The 20,375-nt window shown below is 44.0% G+C and overlaps 1 protein-coding gene across 4 annotated transcripts in view; it reads left to right on the top strand.

The window, feature by feature from the left end:
- MCM9 (minichromosome maintenance 9 homologous recombination repair factor) overlaps positions 1–19,296 on the top strand; it is a 91,701-nt gene extending 72,405 nt beyond the window's left edge. For 2 of the 4 annotated variants that reach the window (XM_073675931.1, XM_073675932.1), the window contains exons 9-13: positions 3,082–3,284; positions 4,007–4,210; positions 7,561–7,643; positions 14,952–15,097; positions 16,231–19,296. In XM_073675931.1, the coding sequence (XP_073532032.1) occupies positions 3,082–3,284; positions 4,007–4,210; positions 7,561–7,643; positions 14,952–15,097; positions 16,231–17,539 (1,945 nt within the window). In that variant the 3' untranslated portion in view covers positions 17,540–19,296. Of the gene's footprint in view, positions 1–3,081; positions 3,285–4,006; positions 4,211–7,560; positions 7,644–14,951; positions 15,098–16,230 lie in introns of those variants that run through there. The other 2 variants (XM_073675929.1, XM_073675933.1) reach the window with 2 other exon arrangements.
- The last annotated feature ends 1,079 nt before the right edge of the window (positions 19,297–20,375 follow it).

Here is a 20,375-nt window from a genome sequence, read left to right as displayed (position 1 = left end):
GGCTTACTCCACGGTGGAAAAAGAATGCCTGGCAATTGTATGGGCCCTGCAGCGTCTGCAGCCCTACTTGTACGGGAGCCATTTCACCGTGGAGACGGACCACAACCCCCTCAGCTGGTTACACACGGTCTCTGGGTCGAATGGCAGGTTGCTACGCTGGAGCCTCGCTCTCCAGCAGTACCACTTCTCCATTCGCCACAGAAGAGGCCGTGACCACGGTAACGCTGACGGGTTATCCCGGCAAGGGGAGGGTGCAGAAGGACGCACGGGGGAACACAGGAATGTGCTACCCCCTCGCGCCCTCGTATAGGGGGAGGTGTGATGAACCTGTAGCCGCCATCTTGGTAATGATAAATCATATCCAGGGATGGCCACACTTCAGCAGCCCCCACCCTTGGGACCTTCTGTTAAAACGTCAACTAGATAGTTTCCCCCCATCCAGGCTCCTGTAAGATAAGAAGCCTACTTAACACTTGAATGCTAGGAGCTTCAAAGACTTCGAGAGGAAACACAGCCAGCAGGGGGGGGTGCTTCGTCTATCTGTACCTGACCATTTGTCCCATAGGACTAGTTTCTTTGTCTGTCACAAGCATGGAGGCATAAGATATAGAAACATGAAAAGTACACGCATGTTGCATGGGATGGGCCAATAAAAAAATATCACGGCGTCCCGGAGCCATTGCGCACACAAGCCTCCGCGGTAGACGTTTGTACGTGCTCTGGAAGCCAAGATATAGCGCGGAGCCATTCCTGAGGACCGTATGGTATCATAATTGATATCAAAAGGTCGGTTACGGCGGCCCGAATCCATGGGAACCCCTGGGGGTATCATGAGACCATCCCAGAAGAAGTTATTGGGTTCCATAGAATTTGGGCTTCTGATCGAAGTTAGACCTGAGGGTGGAGACTGAGCCAGCTGACCTCACCAGCAGTGGGCGGGACGGGGCAGGTAAGATAGCAGGACAGACAAGAGACAAGTCAGTTTTTGACCCAAGAGTGGTGTGCTGAACATCTGAGCACCAGCTGAGGCCACCAAGGGGAGGAGCAGTTTGACCATGCGGTGGTAGGCCTCAGCCTGTAACAAAGAACCGTGCCTGCGACCGCAGAATCCTCTCCCTGCGTCACAAGAAAATCAAGAAACCGGTAACTGATATGCTGTGGTGATTCTGTGTGTTGTATTCCATTGTTGTATAGTTTAGCCTGACCTTATACCTGTGTATATTTAGTTGTATATCGTGTATCTAGTGTATTATTATAATCAATTACCTCAAGTAATTGTGGGCCTGCCTTTTATTCTGCATAACGAACGCACGTCCGTGTGAGCTCGGCTCAAGCCAAAAACGCTACCCAGGGTTGGTTCCTGACCCGATATAGGCCCATTCACGGACTGGGCGTATATCTAAAATAGGGACTGGTGGCAGCATACCAACTGGGGATTGGGGAAGGCTGGTAGTGACGGTCGGAGGTTCAGATATATATATTCCTGGCGCGGCCAAGGAAGATATATATACCGCCCTCACTACAGAGGGCCCCGATACCCAGTAGGTTACAGGACAGTCTCTCTGGCGACCGCTTATCCTAGGTGCAGTTCCTTGACTGACCTGAGGCTAAGAGGGCGCTAGCGAGTTGTGCTGTGTAGTGACGTTGAAGGGATAACACACTACCGTGTTCCCTGCGCTGGTTGCAGCTACCTGGCACTACTTTCTCTAGGTGCAGTACCTTGACTGACCTGGAGAGGTAAGGGGGCGCCAGAGAGCTGCACCCACCGGCCGGCTTTCATCACACCCACAAAAAACAAACAGGCCCTCATGTGGTTTGTCAATGGGAAAATAAAACTTTGTGGCTCGTGGAAGGGGAGGGAACAAAATTAGAGTGCAAAAATGAAAAATTGCTTGGTCCTTGAGGGGTTAAAAATCTACCCTTTTGTTGATATGGGTCCTGGTCGCCTGATGTTTTGCTCACGGATGCATTCCACTTTGTATAAGTTCTGTTTAAATTATTGACAAAAGCTCGGGATGGGCTGAAACGTCTTTCCATGTGGATATTCATTAAAGAAGCATTGAAACTGATGTGAGTTCTGGGACTTCATTATTTCTATGGACTGCAGCCTTCCACGTGCACCACAGAACTATATGGAGTGCTGACCCTTCTATTGAACATTATACTGTTTAAATTACCCACCATCATTTGTACCCTCTGAAAAGGAACATCATCACTGACCCCACATTTAGGGCCCAGTCTGATGAAGTTGTACTGAGCGTGTGCCAAAACATCAAAATGGCTGATCAGCGAGGGTTGAGGGGTGATTCAGCTGGAGCATCAGAAGAGGAATGCATCTGAGAGCAGAGCTTTGTATGACCAAGAGACCAGACGACAGAAGAGTACCTTTTTTTGTTCTTCATTTTTTCAGCATGCAGATTAGGGTTATGCTTATGTGATCATAGAAAGAACAATTTCAGTATTGGACAACACTTTTAACATAGAACACTAAATCTAAAAAATGTCATTCCTCTTTATTTTTCATGTGTTTATTCTTTTTATTTTTCAGCTTGTCGGTAGCCGACACTTTTTTGTGGGTGTATTTCCTATGGGCATTATTTTATGGTTTGAGGTTTTCCCAGAAAAGACATTTCTCTCCTTTCCCATGGATAGATGCTGAATCTACGATCAGTTGGTGCTGTACCACTGATGCCCCCAACACTTAAAATTGAGATTCCAAATTGCCTGTTCGTTCTCGCTCATGAATGGCGTATCGCTCAGACCATATAGACTAGAGCTTGACCGTTGCCCTGATTAAATTCTGAATCTCTATTCTAGTAATCTTTGGATCCTTCCTTGATCACACATTTATCCCTTATTCTGAGTTTGGATGATAAACGTATTTTCTGGGAAAACCCCTTTAGTTAAGTATTGTGGTGTAGAGCTTACTGAAAATAGCATGCCAGGTTGATTCTAGTTCTCTTTACTATTTATTAGCAAAAATGCAATATTAAAGTTTGGTTTTCGCCATCTAATTTATATGCAAAGAACCTGTAGTTAAAATTTTTGAATAGGGTTAAGAATTGTTATTTTTCTTCTTAGGTTGGTATGCAAACTAAACACAAGAACCACCATACTGGCTGCCACAAATCCAAAAGGAGCCTATGACCCAGAAGAATCCATTTCTGTAAATGTTGCTCTGGCTAGTCCTCTTCTCAGTAGATTTGATCTGGTCCTGGTATTACTGGACACAAAAAATGAAGACTGGGATAAGATCATCTCCTCATTTATATTGGAAAATAAAGGTACTGTAGATCAGCGGTGTGAATACTGGTGCTAAATGGAATCTATCACATTTTTATTTTGTTTCAACTATGTGGATGTAGAGTGCTATGTCAGTGCTATGCTATAGGGCCAAAAATATGTGGAGTTCGTTGGACATCTCACCATTGATGTCACTATGGACTTGGGCAACTGAAGCATCAATAACAACTTCTACTTTTAGGCCACGGCGCCACTGTCAGTATTTGGTCAGTATTCCGTCAGTATTTTTTCTTCAGGAGTGGGAGCCAAAACCAGGTGAGGAACAATCAGAGAAAAGGTATAATAGAAACAAGTCACCAATTCTACATTTTTCACCCACTCCAGGTTTTGGCTCCCAGTCCTGAGAAAATACTGACCAAATACTGATAGTGGGGCCGTGGCCTTAGGAAGGCTTCAGGTGCCACATCATGGCTGGGATATGGTTGCTCCTCAACACTTCTGTTTCACAATAGTAGCACTTACAGCTGACCCCGCAGGTTAGAAATTTCACCAACTGCCTGCTCAAACAAGGTGGCATGAATGTCCCCTAGCTCTATAGAATCCCCATACTTATACCAAGCTTTGTCTATGGAGATTACATGGTTGTGTGCTTGATTTCACACATCTGTTTTATGGGTGTGAATGAAACGCCAAACAACTCTAAATAGTTTCCAGAAAATTTAGATTCTGTTTTATTTTGTCCTGTTATTTGTTTCCATGTTAGGAAGTCCTCGTAAATCTGACAAACTGTGGAGCATGGAAAAGATGAAGACCTACTTCTGCCTCGTAAAGAGCCTGCAGCCTAAGATGTCTGAAGGCGCTAACATGATATTGGTCCGTTACTACCAACTCCAGAGACAAAGTGATAACAGGAATGCTGCACGTACTACCATCCGCCTTCTAGAGAGCTTAATACGCCTTGCAGAAGGTAAGTACAGTGGTTACAGAATGATATGGTATCCGATTCATACTTCATTGACATAGTGTTGCCTAACCTGTTCAGGGCCAGGCCTTTTACCACTGTTCCTGACTAGTCAGATTTCCAGGACTTTTCATACATGCGATTTTAAAGGGTTGTAAAAAAATTCTTGTTCGGATATTCAAATAATTTTTGCTTTTTTTTTCATGATACATGGGGTTTCATTTTTTTTGCCATTGTCATACTGTTTTTGTGTCTATATCAGGAGATGTCAGTGGGAAAATAAAGAAAATTAGTCAGTTTTTCACATTTTTTAAATTTATTTTTTTAGGAACACAAAGAAGTACTGAATACATTTAAAAATTTGCTCCCCTTTCTGTAACAATTACACTGCTCAAAAAAATAAAGGGAACACTTAAATAACAGAATATAACTCCAAGTAGATCAAACTTCTGTGAAATCAAACTGTCCACTTAGGAAGCAACACTGATTGACAATCAATTTCACATGCTGTTGTGCAAATGGAATAGACAATAGATGGAAATTATTGACAATTATCAAGACACCCTCAATAAAGGAGCGGTTCTTCAGGTGGGGACCACAGACCACATCTCAGTACCAATGCTTTCTGGCTGATGTTTTGGTCACTTTTGAATGTTGGTTGTGCTTTCACACTCGTGGTAGCATGAGACGGACTCTACAACCCACAGAAGTTGCTCAGGTAGTGCAGCTCATCCAGGATGGCACATCAATGCGAGTTGTGGCAAGAAGGTTTACTGTGTCTGTCAGTGTAGTGTCCAGAGGCTGGAGGCGCTATCAGGACACAGGCCAGTACACCAGGAGACGTGGAGGGGGCCGTAGGAGGGCAACACCCAGCAGCAGGACTGCTACCTCCGCCTTTGTGCAAGGAGGAACAGGAGGAGCACTGCTAGAGCCCTGCAAAATGACCTCCAGCTGGCCACAAATGTGCATGTGTCTGCACAAACGGTTAGAAACCGACTCCATGAGGGTGGTATGAGGGCCCGACGTCCACAGATGGGGGTTGTGCTCACAGCTCAACACCGTGCAGGATGCTTGGCATTTGCCAGAGAACACCAGGATTGGCAAAGTCGCCACTGGCGCCCTGTGCTCTTCACAGATGAAAGCATGTTCACACTGAGCACATGTGACAGAGTCTGGAGACGCTGTGGAGAGCGATCTGCTTCCTGCAACATCCTTCAGCATGACCGGTTTGGCAGTGGGTCAGTAATGGTGTGGGGTGGCATTTCTTTGGAGGGCCGCACAGCCTTCCATGTGCTCGCCAGCGGTAGCCTGACTGCCATTAGGTATCGAGATGAGATCCTCAGACCACTTGTGAGACCATATGCTGGTGCGGTTGGACCGGAGTTCCTTCTAATGCGGGACAATGCCAGACCTAATGTGGCTGGAGTGTGTCAGCAGTTCCTGCAAGATGAAGGCATTGAAGCTATGGACTGGCCCGCCCGTTCCCCAGACCTGAATCCGATTGAGCGCATCTGGGACATCATGTCTCGCTCCATGCACCAATGTCACGTTGCACCACAGACTGTCCAGAAGTTGGCGGATGCTTTAGTCCAAGTCTGGGAGGAGATCCCACAGGAGACCATCCGCAACCTCATCAGGAGCATGCCCAGGCGTTGTAGGGAGGTCACACACAATACCGAGCCTCATTTTGATCAGCCTGTAGTGTGTTTTTCCACTTTAATTTTGGGGGTGACTCCAAATCCAGGTCTCCATTGGTTAATAAATTTGATTTCCATTGATGATTTTTGTGTGATTTTGTTGTCAGCACATTCAACTTTGTACAGAACAAAGTATTCAATGAGAATATTTCATTCATTCAGATCTAGGATGTGTTATTTGAGTGTTCCCTTTATTTTTTTGAGCAGTGTATTTTCACACATCTTTAATGTTTTTTTTCCCGTTGGAGGCAGGGCTAGCACTCGTCAGTTGGTGTGGCAGCAGCTTTTTTTTTCATTATCTCACATATTGTGCCACCATAAGGTCATAAAATATATTGGGATATGGGGGGGGGATGTCATTTCAATATATATTTTTTTCCCATTTATAACCTGATTTTCCTTGTAACTGAGGCTTGTATAATAGGCTCAGTTACAGTGGAAATGCTGCCTTCTGGCTAAATGGCAAAAGTGACTGGGACTCCTAGGACCTAGCCGCCTCCTGCCTCCTCTCTAGACCTAGAGATCACATAACCGCTGAGTCTAGGGGAGCAACGCCTACAGCACTTCCTATTACTGCATACACAGTGCTTGTTCAGTGCTGTGTGTACAGTGATTGATAAGACACAAATGGTAACAAACCGTTCTGTCTTGTATCTGACTGCTGGCTCCCCTCATAGAATCATAGAATGGTAGAGTTGGAAGGGACCTCCTGGGTCATCTGGTCCAACCCCCTGCTCAAAGCAGGATTCACTAGATCATCTCAGACAGATGTCTGTCCAGCCTCTGTTTGAAGACGTCCATTGAAGGGGAACTCACCACCTCTCGTGGCAGCCCTCTCTTGGGCTGCACGATCGGGTGCAGCTGCTTTACTATGCAGTGACAATTAGAATGTCACTGCAGACTAGATCACAGACCGCTCAGATGTTTATTGCCTATGGGCGATATGGAAGTCATTAATGTCCAAGGTGTTCACTGTAATTGTTACATAAAAAGCCTAAAGAGGATATTATGGCGATGATGACCCATGTGTATGTGTGTGTGTGTGTATATATATATATATATATATATATATATATATATATATATATATATATATATATATATATATATATATATATATATATATATATATATATATATATATATATATATATATATATATATATATATATATATATAATATTTATTTATATTTATTGGTCAAAGAACCTACCTGGATATTGCATCACTATACTATGTAATCCAAGATGTCTTTGTATAGTGGATGTCCTGCATTATATCCTAGAACTGCATGCAGTGTGTTGCTGGTTACTGTTAGAAAGTCTAAACTAATAACTAATTTGATAATCAACGTAGTCACTCCATGTATTATGCTTTTTGCCCCCCTACTCCTTTAAAACCCACTCCAGTTCCGCTATGTATTTTTTTATGCAGTGGTGCCCAAAGCTGCACGCCATGTTTTATGACTATTTATGCAATTGGAGAACATTTTAGGGTTAGATTTGGTGTAAAGATTATACCTCTTAGAATTCATATCGGGCAAAGCTTTGCAAATACAGCAAAAAATGCTTCAAAGGTTTCATCCCGGAATCATGATTGAAGTTTTAATGGAATATGCATTGTATAAATGTTTAGATCCTTCTTGTTCTTTTTTTCAAGCTCATGCTCGATTGATGTACCGGGATACGGTCACTGTCGAAGATGCTATCACAGTTGTGTCCGTAATGGAGTCATCTATGCAGGTAAAAATAACGGTTTTATTGAATGCATGTTGCTTCAATTCTATCCAGAGTACCCAATGCTTAGTATATGTATCAAGGCAAGAGACAAAATTCCCCACAGTGTTCCTCCTTGAATCAGAACATAGCCTGGCTGTCAGTAATGTGACACAGCAGACAGGGGTAGCTAGACCCAGCACAGCCCGGATTTTGACAGCTATCACATTCAGGACTGTCCCTGGTAGCTGGGGATATTATTGCTCCAATGGGTGTTGTGACTTTGATTCCTAAAACAGAACATAAACACAGCATATAAAAGGTTAAGATCCCAAATATGAAAGCATTTAGTCATTTTTCAAGAAATAATGTATTGGGTGGGTAATAAGAGCTGCCTTTAAACTTGGGAAGCAAGCATGTCTGTCAATTAAATCCTATGTTTTCGATTTAGTCTTCGGAGCACCCAAGACATTTAAGTAGCAAAAAGGGATATGTTGTCAGCTCCTGAGAGACTTGCCTTTCAGGTGCCAATAGTAGAACTGAATCTAAATCTAAATTTGATGTTGTCCTGTGTGTAAGTTTTGAAAGATCATGTGAATCCACTGAAAGAATGAAGTGTAAGAGATATGGTGGATGGGAGAGCTATGGTAGCTAGAATGCCAAACCTTGTTTACACCTGACAAATGTTGGCTTCAATTATTTAATGTAATTTTTCCAGGTTTTGGTAATGCAGATTGTGAAGAGAGAGTACCGTATTTTTCGGTTTTAGAGGGGGAAAATAGGAAAAAAAATATGTAAGCAAAAAATGTAGTCATGATGCCCTGTTATAGAGAAGGGAGTCTGCTGCTGAAACTGGTATTGGGGTAATGTCCCCCAATTCTGTTATTATCCTCCATCCTGGTATGTATGGTCCCTCCTTCCTGGTATACGTGGCCCCCATCCCATCTTGGTATACGTGGCCCTCATCCCCATCCTGGTATGCATGACACCTCTTGAACCCCCATCCTGGTATGCTTGGCACCTCTTGAGCCCCCATCCTGGTATGCTTGGCACCCCTTGAGCCTCCATCCTGGTTTGCATGGCACCCCTTTATCCCCCATCCTGGTTTGCATGGCACCCCTTTATCCTCCATCCTGGTATGCATGGTACCCCTTTATCCTCCATCCTGGTATGCATGGCACCCCTTGAGCCCCCATCCTGGTATGCTTGGCACCCCTTGAGCCCCCATCCTGCTGCCCACAAAAAAAAAAAAACACTCATACTCACCTCTTCTCTCCTCCCACGATGTGCCGCTCTGCTGCTGACACTCTAACTGTGAGCCGAGCATGGCATTGCGCCCATGGCGTCCCTGCCATGAGCCCTCACACAATGTGAGAGCATGCCCAATGTACCGCAGCGCGGCTCCTGCTGCCGCTCTGCGGTCAGTGTGCCTGCAATTAAAGTCCATGGATAATTCACTACAACCCATGGGAGTGGGTTGTAGGGAATATTCATGAGCTTTAATAGCGGGCACACAGACCGCAGAGCGGCAGCAGGAGCCGCGCTGCTGTACAGTGTACCGGCTATTAAGGAAAAGGAATATTCCCTGCTCCCCATGGGCGTGGGGAGCAGGGAATTTTCATTTTCTTTAGTAGCGGGCACAGCGCAGGCTGCAGCAGTAGGCTGCTGCCTCCTGTGCCCCGCTGATCCCCCGCTGCTGCTCCCCGGGACGTCCTACCACGCAGAGCCACAGTATATACAGGGAGATAGTATTCGGACTATAAGACGCACCCTCCACTTTCCTCCAAAATTTTGGAGGAAAAAAGTGCGTCTTATAGTCCAAAAAATACGGTAGGTCCTGAATAAGAGGAAAATGTAAATTACGTTTTGGAAGCTAGGGTCTGCTGGGCCAAAAGGTAGCAATCATTATGGCTTACATTTTGCCCTCTCTAATAATCCTTAGAGAGGACAAAGCATTAATAAAGACAAAGTGATCTTTTGGCACCTTCATCAGAATCAAAGCAGTCCCTAGACAAGGATTTACATTTTAGTGAACTTTACATCTTTAATATTCTGTTTTGTGTAGAGAACCCCTTGGGTTAGCATTTATATGTGCGATACTCTAGGCTACAGTCTGTCATATCCAAGGAAGCTTCTTTTGTTTCCTTGTTCCCACATTTGAAAGGCTGATACACTTCTATGGACAAAGGTATAGGGACACACATGTTAATCATTGAATTCCGTTTATAAATTCAGCTTGATTGTCACAGGTGAAACCGAGCCACAAGTCATGCCGTCTGCCATTACTAGCATGTGAAAGAATGGCTCATTCTAAAGAGCTCATTGAATTAGAGCATGGAACTATAATAATATGCCACGGTAACAAGTCAGTTTGTGAAACTTCCTCCCTCCGAAATATTGATGGTATTATTGAAAATTTTAAGTGCTTTAGGAGTCACTGCATCTCAGGCAATAAGGGGCGAGCAAACAGCGTAAAGTTACAGAGCATAATCACTGAATTGCATAGTGCATAAAAGTGACCATCACTGTGTAGAGTTCTAAACCTCCTCTGGTATTATTATTATTTATTATTACAGTGTCATTTATTCCATGGCGCTTTACATGTGAAAAGGGGTATACATATCTTAGACAATAGAAGTCACCGACTGTTTCAGGAGGAGAGCGGACCCTGTCCGCGAGGGCTCACCGTCTACAAGGGATAGGAGAGAATACAGTAGGTGAGGGTAGAGCTGGTCTTGCAGCGGTATGGTGGAGCGAGGGTTACTGCAGGTTTTACGCTTGTCGGAAGAGGTAGGCCTCCTGGTTCCTTTTGAAGGTTTTCACGGTGCCAAGAGTCTGATATGTTGGGGTAGAGCGTTCCAAAGTAGGGGGGGATGCATGGGAGAAATTTTGTATGTGATTGTGGGAAGAGGAGATGAGGGGAGTAGAGAAGGAGATCTTGTGAGGATCGGAGGTTGCGCGGTAAGTACAGGGAGGCTAGGTCACAGATGTATGGAGGAGACAGGTTGTGGATTGCTTTGTATGCCATGGTTAGGGTTTTGAACTGTCTTTGGGTAATGGGGAGCCAGTGAAGGGATTGACAGAGGGGAGAAGCTGGGAAATAGCGGGGGGACAGGTTGATTAGTCGGGCAGCAGAGTTTAGGATAGATTGGAGGGGTGCACGAGTGTTAGAAGGGAGGTTGCAGTAGTCAAGAAAGGAGATGAGTGCATAGACTAGGGTTTTTGTAGATTCTTGATTAAGGAATGTATGGATCCTAGAAATATTTTTAAGTTGGAATCAGTAGGAAGTAGAAAGGGCTTGGATATGTGGTTTGAAGGACAGATCAGAGTTCAGGGTTACCCAGAGGCAGCGAGCTTGCGGGACTGAAAAGAGTGAGCAGCCATTTACTTTAATTGATAGCTCCGTTGGGGAGGTTGAGTGAGATGGTGGAAAGATGATGAATTCTATTTTGTCCATGATAAGTTTTAAAAATCTATCAGAGAGGAAGGATGAAATAGCAGATAGACATTGTGGGATTCTGGTTAGTAGGGAGGTGATATCTGGTCCAGAGAGGTGATACTGAAAGCCATGGGACTCTATGAGCTGTCCCAGGCTGAAGGTGTAAATGGAGACGAGCATGGGCCCTAGGACTGAACCTTGCGTGACACTGACAGATAAGGGGCGAGGTGAGGAGGTGGTGTGTGAGTGGGAGACGCTGAAAGTCCGGTCTGTTAGGTATGACGAGATCCAGAATAGGGCCGAGTCTGTGATGCCAAGAGATGAGAGAATCTGTAGTAATAATGGTCCACTGTGTCAAAAGCAGAGGACAGGTCCAGGAGGAGGAGGACAGAGTAGTGTCGCTTGGATTTGGCAGTTAGTAGGTCATTGGCTTCCGACCACATCACTCCACTGAAACTGCCCTGACTAAAGTCACCAGATTGTAAGCTTTCAAAGAGGGAGCAGGAGGAGAGGTGGGAGGACAGTTCAAGATGGACGTCTTCTTCCAGTAGTTTTGAGGCATAGGGGAGCACTGATGTGGAGCGATAGCTAGACACTGAGGATGAGTCAAGGGAGGGCTTTTTGAGGATCGGTGTGATTGAGGCATGTTTAAAGCATGAGGGGAAGATACCAGTTGTTAGTGATAGGTTCAAGAGATGGTTAGGGTTGGGATGAGGACTGTGGTGAGGTTTGGGATGAGGTGGGACGGGATCAGGCCGAGTGCACAGGTGGGGAGATGTGATCTTAAAAGTAGAGTGGAAAGTTGATCTTCTGTAATGGTGGAGAAGCTGGTTTTGGAGAAGGGGGGCTTAGTAGTTATGCGGAGGGGCTGTGGGGGTTGTAGGCCAAGGTTTCTCTGATGTTATCAATCTTCTGCTTGAAGAATGAGGCAAAGTCTTCAGAGGAGAGGGAGGAGGTGCTGGAGGACGGAGGAGAGAATTGAAAGTGTTGAACAGCTGTTTAGAGTTGTGAGATGGGGAGGATATGAGAGATGAAAAGTATGTTTGTTTTGCTGCTGTGAGTGTGGACTTGAAAATAATGAGGGATTGTTTGAATGCGATGAAGTGCTCGTTGGAGTGGGATCTTTTCCATCTCCGCTCAGCCTGTTGATTTTGCAAGCTTTGGTATGTGTGAAAGGGGTGACCAATTCGAGAGCTGCAGCTATTGTGGTGTTATATAAAGTGGTAGCAGCATCTGCATCGTATAAGGAACTTATGTCTGTAACAGGGAGAAGGGATTCAGAGAGTGAGTGTAGATCAAGGTGTTTAATATGTCTGCAAGGGTGTGCAGGTTTTTGGAGTGGGGATTGTGCACCTGGAGAGGAGAGGGAAGAGAATGGAAGCAGGTTGTGGTCAGAAAGAGTGAGAGGTGAGTTAGAGATGTTAGATAGGGAACAAAGGCGGGTGAAGATGAGGTCCAGTGTGTGGCCATCTTTGTGAGTGGCTGCGGGAGACCATTGAAAGAGGCCGAAGGAGAAAGTGAGAGATAGAAGCTTAGAGACGGCTGAGAGGAAAGTGTCAATGGGGATGTTGAAATCGCCCATGAAAGTGGGGATGTCAGTGGAGAGGAAGTGAAGTAGCCAAGTGGTGAAGTGGTCAAAGAAGGTGGTGGCTTGCCTTGGGGCGTGGTAAATAACCAAGTGGGTACTGGGCAGATAGGTATAAGGTTAGAGACATTGTGTAAAGTTGTAACAGATCATGGATGAGAGGTAGAAGTGATTGTGGACTGTGGAGATTTGGAGAGATATCGCCGGCAGTGACGAGGAGCAGAGAAAGTGTTAACAGGTGGGAGCAGGAGAGGGCATAAGGTGGCTGTCTGTGTTTGGAGACAGAGGATTGTATGTTGAGGAAAAGTTCTGAGGAGGTGAGATGGTTGGGGAGGATGGAGGGAAAGATAACCAGTTTACTACTAGGTGTAGGGATTAGGGTGGTTTGTAAAAAGTGAAGCATTATAGGGGTGAGAGTGAAAACAAACAGAAACATTGTTTACAGTGACTGTGGATCAATTCTGGTATAATTTATATTTGCACATTTAAGCAATACATTTAGGTGATGCACTGCAGACTCCTTGCTCATAATATATTTGCTACAAAATGCATTCAGGTGTGAAACAGAGGGGAGTGGCCTGTGCTTATTCTGATTTTGGTATTACAAAAACTGTGCTGAAATCTTCATGACATTGGGTATCCATGGCAGAGCATCTGCATGCAAGTCTTGCATGACCAATCACAATGCCAAGCATGAAAATGGTGTAACGCACACGACCACTGGACTCTGGCCCAATGAAAACATGTTCTGTGGAGTGAGGACTCTGGTTTCTTTGTCTGGCATCTGATGGATGAGTGTGGGTTTGGCGAATGCCAGGAGAATGCTACCTGTCCGACTGCGTTATGCCAACTGTAAAGTTTATGATGGGCAATAATGCTATCGGATTGTATATCAAGTGTGGGTGTAGGTTCTCTAGGTTCCTTATTTCCACTGAAGGGAAATCTTATTGCTTCAGCATTTCAAGACATTTTGGACAATTTTTAGCTGCCCACTTTGTCAGAATAGTTTTGGGAAGGCCCTTTTCTGTCCCAGCATGACTGTGTCCCCAGGGCACTGGGTCCATAAAAGCATAGCTGGGTGAGTTTGATGTGGAGGAAGTTGACTGCCTGTATAGAGCCTCAATCTCAACCCAAACAAAGACCTTTAAATTGGAAGTTAGAACAGAGATTAAGGGTCTGGAGTCTGACCCCACAAATGATGTCCTGGATGAGTGGGCAAAAATTCCCATAAACGCTCCAGAATCTTGTAGAAAGCCTTCCTAGAATAGGGTATCATAAAAGCTCCTTATAGATGTGGAGTCTGATTCATCAAGAACGTCGATTTTCTCACCAGTCTTGATAAGGGACGTTTAGAAGTCAGACTCTCCTGATTCATTAAGCATTCACCTGCAATGTGCTGAATAAGCCACATATTAATAGTACCACTGGGTAATGTAATGAGCAAGATCAGGAGACAGTCTGATATTAAAGAATGCAGACCATATTTCTGCACTGGTGCATGCACTAATCCACTTATTTAATGCCTAACTGCAGCATAGAAGACGCCAATCTCGCCTCCAATAATCAGATTGTGGGGTTACAAATCAGCACTCTGAGAAGGAGTTGCCGATTAGACACTCCTTCCACTTATTAACTCCTTATTTTTTGGACATTTTCTGGACACCCTCAGCCTGTATAGAACAATGTTATCTACAATGAGAATTGATAAAAAAGATCTCGTTTTAAGCTCGGCATGTGCAGGAGGTAGCGATCAGCTGAACCTCGGTGTTTCCCACCATACAACGAACATTAGGAAATCCAATGGGTCGAATACCTTGCTCCATCAGTATCTACCACAGCTTGCTTAACCCTTTATATGCTGTGTATATTCTGAGTATTTCCTACATATAGGGACTGAGGATACAATGCTCAAGACTGCTAGGGTCAAATGGGAAAGCTTCTATCTATTGGTTTAGCCTTTGGCCATAGTCACTGTGTGATAGGTGTATCCTGTTTATTTTACGAACGTGTCAGACAGTAATCTGTGTTTCTAAAGCTATTGATAAATTACAACTTTTGGCATGTTCTGTTTGCCTAAACTTCAGTGCAGGGAGCAGGTTTATGTTATTAGTTTTTTCTTGCGCTGTGAAATGGACTTTTCATTAATGGTGAAATAAACTAAAGCGAGACCTCTGATATTTTTACATTACTTTGTATCTCTCAAGATCTAAGTTTAGATTATATGTCCGTTCTAGACATTGGATGATGTATGAGTGCTGATGTTGCCCTAAATCCTTCTTGCAGCTAATCTTTTCTTTTTCCCATTATGCAGGGTGGTGCCCTTCTTGGAGGGGTGAATGCATTACACACAGCGTTCCCAGAAAATCCACTGGAGCAGTACCAAATACAGTGTGAGCTCCTCTTAGATAGGCTTGGTCTCCACAACATATTACAAGAAGAACTACAAAGGCTGGAGAGGTAAGTAAGCTGGCCTGTGTGGAGTCTCTTGATGAACAGATAAAATGCTTCAATGCCATCACTGACAACAATATCACAATGTGAGTTTAACTTCAGTACACTGGTCGAGCTCTAGTTAAATGCGTGAAGTGTTCACGTTGAGGCCATCACGTTGCCCCCGCCAAGACATGCAAGTTTCAGATAATCTAAATTGCAAAACAACCAAATATGTCTACACTAGTGTGTGATGTAACATTGACATAACACAATCTTTGGTTGCATAACTTGTGTCGCTGCCAGCGTCGCCATGTGGCCTTTGCAAAGTGGCATGGGTAATGGATCATGTAGGTAAAACATAGGGAACCATATAAAAATAATAATTTTGTCATGTTGATATGATAAGCCCTTGTATTATATAGGGATTCTATCAACAGAATATCATATAAATGTCAAATATATGTAAATTGTTTTATACATGTTCTAAATTACTTTGTAAATTTAAACAAATTGTTGCGTTTTTATGCTGAAAACATTGTCAATAAAGGTGATTTATGGTTTAACATGAGAAAGACTCAACTTCTGTATAAGTAAAGAGTTTTACAACTCTATCAAGACAAACCATTTGTGTAAACAGCCTTGCATTAAAGTCATCCTGCCACCCTGGAAAACGCTATTTACATGCAGATATAGGATTAATCGTGTTACATTTCTGCCTGGCCACCTTACTGAAAGTGTGGCTACCAGGAGAAAATTAAATGATATCCTCATGGGAGCCGCCAGCTTTCAGTGGTGCAGGGAGCGATTAGTCACCCCTCACAGCACCAATATACCATGAACTATAAGCACGCCCTGGGACATTGACAGACGGCTCTGCAGCATATCTGTGCAGAATGAGCTGTCAATCATATTGCCGGGGCGTGTTTACAGTTGTAAGCTTACTGTAACCATTCCATGTATCCATGCATCTATGAAAGCCGGCGGCTCCCAAGAAGAAATAAGTCCATTTTCTCCTGCTAGCTGTGCTTTGAATAAGGCGGCCGGGTACATAGCATTTTCCAAGATGACAGGTTTCCTAAAGTCTAAATGTATATTATGGAAGGTGTGGAAATAGCTCATCACATCTAAACCCTTTCTTTCATACTTGATCTTTACAGGCAGCAGAATGAAGAGTCTGACCAGTCTGAAACAAATCTTTCCAGTTGTCTCGTAGAGGATAATGTGCATCCTCACAGTTCACAGCCAGGCGACTCGATTGTGAAGGTTTACTCTGAAACCACAAGACCTTCAGCTACTCAGACTTCAGCAGAAGTTACAGTGGGTAATGACAAGAAAGGTCCTGATGTTTCTAATCCATTACCAAAGAAAGGCAGAGAAAGTGAGCAGCAAGCTGCACCGACCATGAAGACCAGCAATGACCAGACATGGAGTCTCTCTGAGAACCATACCGGCATGTGTAGTGATTCTAGTCTTGGTTGGTATGATTCCATCTCATCACAGCAACAGAACTTAGAAGTGTCTCCTATTCCTAAGACTGTAGAAAGTTACACTGGCATAAAACTACAGCCTGGAATACTGCCAGGACTTGGGGAAATCGCCGATAGTGATAAAGGTGCGGTTCCTGGAGAGGCAGAGGGAACAATACAACCTGGGAAAGGTTCCAGTCATGCGAGAGTTAATCATTTGCCAAACGAAGTCATTACAGAGCACGTCTCTAAGAAATGGCAAAGATTGAATAAAAAGTCAATGAAAAGTGCACTTTGTTCAAAGCAATTTGGGGAAAGTAGTAATGTATCAGGAGCGGATAATTTGGTGTCCTCCGGGCCTCTTCACAGTACACCTGCACGTGGCAAGAAAAGAAGTCTTGTTCAGGTTGAGCCAGAAGACAGTAGATCAGGTACGCAGGATCCAGAGATGCATGCTCGATTAGCCCAACTGGCCAAGTTTACATTTAAACAGAAGACAAAAATGACACGCTGTCCTGAAAGAGAAAGCGAAAATATCGATAAGGGAAGTCAGGGAGAAGACCAGCCAAAGCTACAGAGATTACTGGCGGGATCAGTCACTGCAGACCAGAGAGGTTCTGTGCCAGTGAAGGATCTGTCAGGGGCCACCATCACAGAAAAGGAGATCCACAATAAGGCCGGTGCCATAAGTAATGCACTACCTCCCCCTGCATGTTCAGATGAGGCTTCACACTGTAGAAAAGTGTCCTCCAGTACTCTAGCCAAGCTGGCCAAATTTTCTTTTACATCAGTGTCTGAAAACAAAGCTGCTGAAGTGCCTACTTTCCCCTGCAATGATACCCCAAAATCCCCAGAGAACCAGCGCTCTGGAGGGAAAAGGAAATGTTTCCAGCTGCAGCCACCCTTCAGTAGGACTGCTGTAACATGTAAAACTCTCTTTTCTACCACAGACTTAGATGATGAAACGTTAGACTTTGATTGGAGTAATGAGGTCAAATAATTCGTATAAAACACCAGTGTCCTCATATTGTCATTGGGAGAGTGTTGTACCAGATCTGTACAGCAGGTGGCAGTGCAGGCTGCCTTCTCCTGGTCCACAATGTGTTCTCTCATTCTCTACACTTTCCTTTCAGTACTTTTCAGATAGTTCTTGGCAATGCTGCCAGCTCCATGTGCAATAGTGTGAATAAGACTGACAAATGTTTGATTTAACCAAGTTACCAAGGAGCATCTGTCAACAGACGTGGTGGTACATGACTGTAATAAACTATGCTGATGTTTTCAGAACTTTGTTTTTGAGTGACGTTCTTTATGTGTAACATAAATGACATTATCTTCAGGACTGGTAAGACTTCTGCCTGCCTTTATACTACACAGAGCAGTCTGACCAGTGGAACCCCTTATTTCTGGGCCCAGACATTATAACAGGTGATGTATGGTAAGTTAAGTTGCTGTGGTCTGGCTGTATACTCCCATTTGCTGTTGGCCTATTATTGATTGTGAACATATTTTCGGAGTAATAAAGACGCTTTGGCGAGAGCTGGTATTTTCTGGACTCAACATTTAGAAAAAAAAAAAAAGTTTCTGATATTGCAAAGATTTTTGATTGGCACACCTGAGACTTGTTGGCATATGATCTTACTGAAGGATTATCTGATGGACATAGATACATTTTCTCGCCGGCTTTGATTAGGAGGTGTGGTGGAGTCAGACACTCCTGCTTCATGAAGCGCTGCACGCCTTTTCATGAATCAGGAGCATGCGCTGCCATGCCAGAAATTGCACTACAATCAGTGACTGGAGTAAGAGTTCTGGCGTAGGGGATGCTGCCGCTTTTCATGAATTAATGAGCTGTTGCGTCACTCCTCTGCCACACCTCCGTTCCACATCCTCTCTGCTCATTTTGTTGGTGTTGGGAGAAACTAGTGTAAAAACCCTGAGTTGTGCATACATGTTGTGACTTTTCAAAGCTTTGTGTCTGTTAGTTTCTTATTAATAGCAATTGGGTGACAGATATCTAAATTGTATGGTCATGCTTTGGGAAAAGCCTTTTTTTTTCTTCCCTCGTTCCTAAGGATGGTGCTAAGCTGTTAACCACTTTTCCAGAGTTCATCTGGAGGCTTATGCCCAATGAAAGGCGAGTCCATTTTGTATTGGTTTACCTTGTTGCTGGTGAGGCGGGTTTACACTTTTTTTTTTTTTATAAAAGTACACTATATAGATACAAGTATTGGGACACCTGGAAGAGCTTTCATGACCTCCCATTCTGAATCCATGGGCATTGCTTTCCCTCTTATGGGAAGGTTTTCTGCAAGATTTTGGAATGTGTGTGTGTGAGGGAATTTTTGCCCATTCATCAAGAAGTGAAATTGGACACAATGTTGAAGCAAGGGTCTGGCTTGCAGTCTGTGTTCTAGTTTATCCTAAATGTAAGATTGAGGTTGAGGTCAGGGCACTATGCGGGCAGTCATATTCTTCCACACCAAACTCGCTCAACCATGCCTTCTCTAATGGTTCCTACAAATGTCTTCACTGGTAAACCACCTCATAGCATTATCCCTTCTCCGCCAACCTTTCCAGTAGGTGCAGTGCAGTCAGTCGGGTAACGTTCTGAGATTCCCCAAACTCTGACTCGTCCTTCAAAGTAACTGATAGAGAATTTGTCACTTCACAGTACTCTGGCGCTCTCTACCCCAACACATCAAACTCGCCAACATTCGAAGCTGAAAACCTACCTCTTCAAGAACTCCTACAACCAGCGATAACCCCTCTAGTACCGCACTGCCATCACCTACTGTATCCATCCCTTGTAGATTGTAATCCTTCACGGATAGGGTCCTCACTCATATTGTACCTGTCACTTAGCCTTCCTTAGTTACATCTGTTTGTACCCTGCTATGTATTGCTAAATGACTGTTTATATACTGGAAATAAGGGTTAACTAAAATTAATTCAATTGGATCAACCTTTGAGTTTTATTTCAACAAATATGGGCAGAGCTGCAGTACTTATCCGCAGCCCCTAAACGGTGTACAAAGTTGTGGTGCTCCACTCCATGCACTGTTCACATTTGGCTGCTGCGGGAGCTAATAACAGCTTATGGTGGGAGTATTGGGTGTTGGACCCCCACTGATCTCTTAATCTACCTGGAGGATGAGTTATCAATTTGATAGCAGTCGACAAGCACTGCAGAAGGATTGTCCATAAACAATATTCATCACCGATCTACAAAATGTCTACTTATTGGAAACCCACAGTGCAACAATGGAAAAACCGCCCTGACCTATACAAAAAGATTTTAAGAAATTAGTCAGCAAAGACCGTTGAAGTTAAAGTGACTCACCGGCCATAAAATAAATGTCCAGCTCTACTCCATGATATTGATTCAACTATCACCCACCAATAAAAACCGCAAGTGATCTCTGAATTAGTAGAAAGCTGTTGAGAAGTTTACTTGTAAAGCGGATATTCTGGTTCCACTCACTTCCATATTAAAGGGAATCTGTCAGCAGGTTTTTGCTGTGTAATCTGCAGACCGCATTCTGTAGGGGTTAAAACACAGATTTCAGCGATGCCTCTCTTACTAAGCTTCTGTTTCTGTTTACTTGCAGCGATTGTTTTAGCACCATGAGCTTATCATTGCTGGATTAGGGAGAGTCATGCATGCTAGTCTGACACGCCCCCTCCTGTGATAGGCAGCTCACTGTCTATGGACATTGTATATACAGAGCCTGGTGTGGGATGGGTTAGCTCTCTCAGCTCTGCTGTATTACTACATCTAAAATCTTTGTGTCAGAACGACTACACCCAGTAGTCGAAGTGATACATGATTGGAT

The sequence above is a fragment of the Phyllobates terribilis genome, unplaced genomic scaffold (assembly GCF_046119375.1).
Source record: "Phyllobates terribilis strain yellow unplaced genomic scaffold, ASM4611937v1 Scaffold_3__8_contigs__length_932513732, whole genome shotgun sequence".
Classification (NCBI taxonomy): domain Eukaryota; kingdom Metazoa; phylum Chordata; class Amphibia; order Anura; family Dendrobatidae; genus Phyllobates; species Phyllobates terribilis.
This window is presented reverse-complemented; position numbering and strand designations above follow the sequence as displayed.